This window comes from Patiria miniata, unplaced genomic scaffold, assembly GCF_015706575.1.
Source record: "Patiria miniata isolate m_02_andy unplaced genomic scaffold, ASM1570657v1 HiC_scaffold_20, whole genome shotgun sequence".
Taxonomy (NCBI): Eukaryota; Metazoa; Echinodermata; class Asteroidea; order Valvatida; family Asterinidae; genus Patiria; species Patiria miniata.
The window spans coordinates 5,570,370-5,577,177 of NW_024037059.1; the positions used below are offsets into that span (position 1 = coordinate 5,570,370).

Genomic DNA, 6,808 nt, shown 5'->3' on the forward strand with positions numbered 1-6,808 from the left:
GTCTTTGTCCGTATTATTTTCTTAGTACGAAATACTCATTACTAAATTTCTTATTGCGTCTTCAAGTTAAAAACTATTTCAAATCTGACAAGCATTGACCAACACTGAGTCGTGAAAGCTGAAGTTACTCGTTGCCGGATTTAGCATGCGAGAGGGCGCCCTAACTTCCGCTGCGCAATCGGACAACAAAAACAGCAGTATGGCCGATTTCGATGCGATTGAGTACGCAGAGGACCCCGATTTCAACGGGGAATACTCCGAAAGTACGGTAGTAAGTCACGTTCCGGACCCTGTGATGGTCAGAGGATCGGGTCATGTAACAATGTAAGTTCTTGTTGTAGTTTGTGATGTACGATAAATAACGATCGCTTTGTCATGCTCACACCTGTCCAGTTTCCGGACAGACAAATGAAATCACATTTCTTTCTTTTTTAATTGGTTGTTTTACTAAAAATACGAAGGTAAAGTCAACACCAGCCATATGAAAACGAGGAAAGAATGTTTCATCCTTACGCCACTTTTTTCATCATATATTGTCTCAATGAAGGTCAGTCATTGCAAAAATGTTGAAAAGACATGAATATGGGACTAAGATTAAGAAACATTTCAAATTTTGATGGAAAATACTTTGCAAATGCACTCGACTCTCCGTAGACTTTACACACAACCAAAGAAATGGCGTCTGGATACTACATTCTCTCCGAAAATAATGACATTGTAAAGTGACTTCTACATATCCCTTAATGTTTTCTTTTCATGGACAGATTTGGTTTGAGTAATAAATTCAACTCGGAATTCCTACAAGAACTTGCAGCAAAGGTAAATAAACTTGTTGATCATATTCATAAAGGACATTTATTTAGACCCTTGGGTTTAATCATAGAGAAAGGGGCATATTTCACAGTCAGCCTGGCTCCATATTGTAACACTGATGGAAGTTATTTCAAAGCGGTAGAGCTGAAGAGAGTTTATGTTAACCATGTTGACTGTTAATGGTGGAGATGTATTATATCATTTCCTCTTTTGAATTTATCACTTAGTAAATTTGGATCATGTTTTCTCTTTATTATAAATAGTAAATACATTGAGGGGAAATATAGGGTGTGTACTTTTCACCATTTTTACAGATGAGTAACTTACTATTGCTAGTAATACACTTATATTGAACTGACTCTAGGATAACCATTCAAATTACAATCAGGATTACAATACATATTTTCTGATTAAACCTTTGCATTTGAAATAATAGAATTGCCTTCTTGTTACCTTTACTTGTTCTTTCAGGTTGCGCCAGAGGAATTCAAAGGTACTGTGGAGCGAATCAATGCCGTTCTCCACAAGACGATGCCGATGACACTCAAGTGGCTGGTGTGTGGATGTTTATGTTGCTGCTGCACGCTGGGGTGCTCACTCTGGCCCGTCGTGTGTCTGACTAAAAGGGTGAGATGGTGTGGTTAACCGTTAATGATCTGTGATTGGAAGACTTTTTAGCCTTGATCAAGACATTCATCGATAGTGTCCATGGTGGTATCTGACCACTAACGTAAACTCTATCGACAAATGCCTTGACTAAGGCTAAAGAACTTTCAGGAAACTAGTAGGTGTCTACCAGCAAGAGCCGCTGGTTTCGCCGGTACATGGTAAGCAATTTAAATGCACTTTGGATTCAACCTTAATGTGAATTGTAAAATGTGAATTTGTAAAATGTGAATTCTAGAAAAATCAAAGACAGATTTGGAACAGGTTTTAGATTTTGGGCTTAAGTAGATGTTATATTGTTTAAGTTTTAGTTGTCTTATTAGATGTGTGTGTGTGTAAAATCATGTAATTCAGGCTGTGAGGTTCAATGCTGATTTTTATTGATATAAACCATTATCAAAATTGAATTAATCAATTAAATGTTCTCCATTGTTTGAAAAACCTAAACTGTTTATTCTTCTTTGTCCGGCACAAATGCACACTGTAGTGAAGTCAGAGTTTATCCCATAATGGATTGGAACTGATTTGAAACATTTGAAATTGATGCTTTAACAGTAATCCTACAAAGGTGCATATGTAGTTTCACTGGTATGTTGCTAACTAGTCCAATTTTCCAAAATCGTGTACTTAAGTTTTAAATGATATTAAAGTTTGATTGATTATTGATGTTTACAGACGAGACATATGGTACAGAAAGCACTCGACTGGGAGAACAGCAAGATGTACCACAAACTGGGCCTGCACTGGTCTCTATCCAAAGAGAAATGTGAATCAAGTAATATGATGGAATATGTAAGTACACTTCAAATCCATAAACGGAGACAGAACAACTTAACAAGCAAAGAAAGCTGATCCTGTCCAAGTCCATGGGACATGCACTATCATAGTCTGAGCATCTTTGTAATAATAGGATTCAATACCTTTCTTTTGATATCACCATCCTGATTGGAATTACTTAGAGCTGTCAACATGCCCTTTATAATGATAATAATGTGGTGCTTATAGTGCTTTATACCAAATGTAATAAAGAACTTTACAATTATTACCCCTGTTCATCAGGTCATGAGACCAGTTTTTGCAGCAGCTCTATATCAGCGCATTCTAGTCTCTACCTTCACAGGTACCCCTTTATACTCCTGGGTGGAGAGAGGCAATTGTAGTAAAGTGTCTTGCCCAAGAACACAAGCACCATGTTCCCCGTTAGGTTTCGAACCCACGTACCACGGCACGTGAGTCGAACACCGTAACCATTGGACCACAGTGCTCCACAACTGACAACTTTGACCAGATTTTTTATTTTAGATCACTTCTAGACATTTGATCAGCAAGCAACAGCTCAGATCCATTTGATGTTGTTAATGTTCAAATTGTGGATTGCAGAATGTCAAATGAAAGGTCAAGCAACATATGAAGAGTTCATTTGCAAAGCTAATAAACACCAATTTGGCATAAATGGAGAAAATCCGTCCACCTAATTCATATTTTTTTTTTCATATAAAAATTGTCAAGAGTTCTCTAGATATGATGCAATAGGCAGTCCATCTTTGTGCACAAGTACTGGGCACTGTGATGTTTTAAAGCAGATTTTCTCAAAAGGTGAAACATAGAGATAACTGTTTTTGAAAATGAACTCTTCATATGTAATCACTCCTTTTCACATTACAAGTCATGCTCACCTATGTTAAAACTGAACCAAACAGTTGTGCCATGTTCTGACTCTGATAAAATTTCTTCCCCATATTTTCCCATCTCTAGGTTTTAAAGATAGAGTTTATACCAAAGGTCTCCATCCTCAAGCCAGATTGATGTACTTTCACAGATAACTAAATATGTGTGAAATCACTCTTTGCTCTTCATCATGTTTGTGCCCTTTACACCTCATCACCTTAGTTGTACTATATTTTGGTGAGTATAGACATTATGCTGAATGTGGAGTTCGAGGGCAATAGTTTTGTATTTCTGGGATCTATAGGCATTGTGAAAAAAATAAATTACTAAGGTCTATCAGGAATGAGTTTGAGCATTATGATTTTTGTGAGCAGGGATTTCGCTTCATAGTATCATGGTCGCATTTTAGTTCTGTAGCGTGAGACTTAAAAATGCAATATGGTACTAATTTATTTTCATAGCTGTCGATGCAGTAGGTTCTGGTCGTTTAGCCATTTACACCAAAATATACACATTCCGTGTGTCACTACAAAAATGATATCATATGTGCAAGTATCAGTGGCAGAATAGAAATGAGCACTGTTTTATCTTATGCGGGTCGGTCGTGAATTGAAAAAAATAATCCATAGAACTGCTGACTTGTTTTATTTTTTAAACAAAGAAGCATTTGTTTTCATTTTCCCAAAATTATATGAAATGTTGTGCACAAAGTCATGATCCCAGTCTTTTTTGAAATCTTTCAACCACTCAGCATTGCTACCTATAGTAAGTTCACAGGTACTGTTCAGTGTTTAACAACCATGTAAAAAGTGGATTGTATCATTATTTATTTCAACTGTGATCTTCTGATAAAAATATCGGAAGAAATTTGTACAAAGGTGAGATATTACAAGTGACATACATTATTTTTTAAAGAGAAGAGTCAAGTTGTCATCATGTGATGATGATTGATGTAATGATGTACATAAACTTTAAATGATGTACAAAAATGTAGGGCAGTAGTTGTTATACTGCATAATTATAATTTGCTTATTTTTACTTTAAAAAAAGAGAAATATTTCGTTACCCTACTTTGTGGGTCCAGATATTCTATTCAATTCATTCATTCAACATTTATTTCCATAATACCGGCTTTTCTGTACAATAGAATAGAATTTACATTACATCAAACTGAGAATTGCAATGAGGAAGGCAAATATGGAGCATATGCTGAAACCCGGGTTTATAAAGAAATGTTTTGTTTAACCAATATCCTCCCATCAACAACTGTAAAGGGTAGAATCTTTTTTTTGTTATCTGGTATTTGTTTGTAAGAGGTGTATGGTACAACTTCAAGAAAAGTTGTCATAATAGTGCAAATTACTTTTTCAACCAGCATGCAACGTTTCCTCGGATCCGCTAATTTGCTCGTTTTTACTTCTCATGAATGCCATTACAAATTGAAAAACACTGTACAAATTCTTTTATGTATTCTGTAAAGCCTCCTCCCCCAACAAAATGTTTTGTTAAGCAAATAAAGCAGGTAAAGTGGAGAAAATCCAAGTCACACTTTATATCAGCTCTGAACAAAAAAGAGCTTTAAAATAGTTCTTTCCCACCAAATTTGTGTACTATTATTGAAACTTTTTGCGTGTTTTGTCTTTTTTGGTTTTCTTTGCAAAAATGTTTCACTGCTATCCACCAAAAAGTAACATCCACATTTTAACCTTTTTTATACTATGCTACAACGGATTTTAAGTTATGGAAATGGCATTACTTCTATGTGCTGGGACACCCATTGGTTATGCAGAACTAAACATGAAGTTGTTATGATTCAAATAAATTTGTACTCAGTGTTCAGAATAAAACCCTGGTTAGAAATTGAAGATAGTTTTTGTCTTTGCTTCGTTCCTTTCATTGGTTGTACAATTTAGTTCTTGATTGAATATGCGTCCTGGTCCTAGATTTGTGATTGGGTTTTCTGTTGTCGAAAATATAAAAGGTTCTTTCATCCCCCCTCCTCCAAACTAAAATAATAATAATGAAATAAATAAATGCACAGCATGAAAAAAAGATTGGTTTGTTTGCTCTTCTTTATCTGCAAATTTTCCGTTATTTTTGTTAATGGAGTAATGTAACTATTTGATCTGGGAAGCGAAAATGACATGATTATTTATCACTGCTGTCAAAAGAGGGCGCTAACATATCTCATCTGCTATGTAGCTCTAGCAGCCACTATAATCTACAACAAACAAAAAAACTTGGGGGGAAAAAAAAGAGAATCAGAGCCAAAGCAAGGCCGTGCGCCTTCACCGCACGGCTAACTCATTATTTAGCTTTTGTGCCAATCCAAGGGTGTTTTAGGACGTGTGTATTCTATCATTTTCAGGATAATCGCCACCCAAGGGACCTGAGGTCGGACGCTCTGCAGAAGAATGTAATGCAATCCAATCTTTGCCAACATATTATTTATCAGTCTCATTTAGCCGTTAATAATTGAAGTTACAGTCAATCAATTTATATTAAGCCTAAGTTACACCCTAAAAAAAATCCAGTTACAAATTAAGACTCAATTAACTGGATTTATTTCTCAAAATACCCTTCACTTGAATTTCAAGCTGTGGTCTGGAGTGATAAAAAATTTAAAAAAATCGAAAATCATTGCTCTCAGCGACAAAGGCTTAATTGGTCCCTCTTTCTTCCAACCGAGTTTGGAGGCCAATATTTTCTCCAGAAAATGCCTTATATAGTTATATTGTTGATGTTATATTGTTATATTGAATAAAGTTATATTGTTGATGTACCCTAACGTGGCGCGGCCCCCAACGTGGCGCACTTTGATTTTTCGCCTGTAGCGCCTATACCTAGAGCAAAAGTTTGAAGTGAAATTTCATCAAACACTCCTGTTAAAAAGGCGCGAGTTTATTTCCCCGTAACAAAGTTACAAGAAAAATTTCGTTTGGCGTGATTTTCCGATTTTATTTTCAAGTGCAAAGTGAACCCTTTGAAAATGCCCCGAAAAATAAGAAAATAATTTTCTGACAAACATCTGGTTGGGTATGTAAGTAGAGATAATAATTATTTATCAGAATTTATCAAGTTTACAGAAATTCTTAATGTTAATTTGGAATTTTCCGAGATTTATTCAAGTGCGCCACGTTAGGGAACACTCCGCCGATTTGTGTCCAATTTCCGGACGCCACCGTTTCTGAATTTCGGATAAAATTTTATGAAACCGAAATTGTTCACAGAGGTTAAATAGCAAGCATTAATAAGGTAAAAGTACTAGTATTTTACTGCATGAATTTGAGGTTTGTCAACAAAGAGGTTTGGCAACACTTAACGAAGAAAGTCGGGTAAGCTTCGAAGTGCGCCACTTTAGGGAACACGACTATATTCTATAGACGAACAAATCCGTCATGCGTGCGGCAGATACGCCGAGCATCGTATCGAGAAACCCCTTTTTCAACTGTAGGCCTATCAATTCTTTCTATCTTTTCCCCAAAAACTGGGGAAAATATATTGAACAAATTCGCATTCACCTCTTGTCACACATACGACTGGCTATCACTTCAAGGAAACCTTCCAAACCTCTTCATCTTAGATAATGAGGAAAAGTGAACTAAGACTCAAACGAACACACAGCGCAGACGACAGGCACGACACCTGACGTCACGACGGG

The 6,808-nt window shown here is 36.1% G+C and overlaps 1 protein-coding gene across 1 annotated transcript; it reads left to right on the plus strand.

The window, feature by feature from the left end:
* Positions 1-148: 148 nt before the first annotated feature.
* On the plus strand, positions 149-5,016 carry LOC119728388 (cysteine-rich hydrophobic domain-containing protein 2-like). The gene is made up of 5 exons (XM_038200606.1): positions 149-324; positions 765-819; positions 1,285-1,440; positions 2,155-2,271; positions 3,235-5,016. The coding sequence occupies exons 1-5, from the start codon at positions 200-202 to the stop codon at positions 3,283-3,285; spliced, it is 504 nt and encodes a 167-aa protein (XP_038056534.1). The 5' UTR covers positions 149-199; the 3' UTR covers positions 3,286-5,016.
* Positions 5,017-6,808: the final 1,792 nt, after the last annotated feature.

What these genes read in the sequence shown, in the direction of transcription:
- LOC119728388 (XM_038200606.1), top strand. Translation starts at nt 200, where the DNA reads ATGGCCGATTTCGATGCGATTGAGTACGCAGAGGACCCCGATTTCAAC. An exon ending in GGATCGGGTCATGTAACAAT is followed by an intron (nt 325 to 764) that starts GTAAGTTCTTGT and finishes TTTCATGGACAG; the next exon opens with ATTTGGTTTGAGTAATAAAT. An exon ending in TCGTGTGTCTGACTAAAAGG is followed by an intron (nt 1,441 to 2,154) that starts GTGAGATGGTGT and finishes TGATGTTTACAG; the next exon opens with ACGAGACATATGGTACAGAA.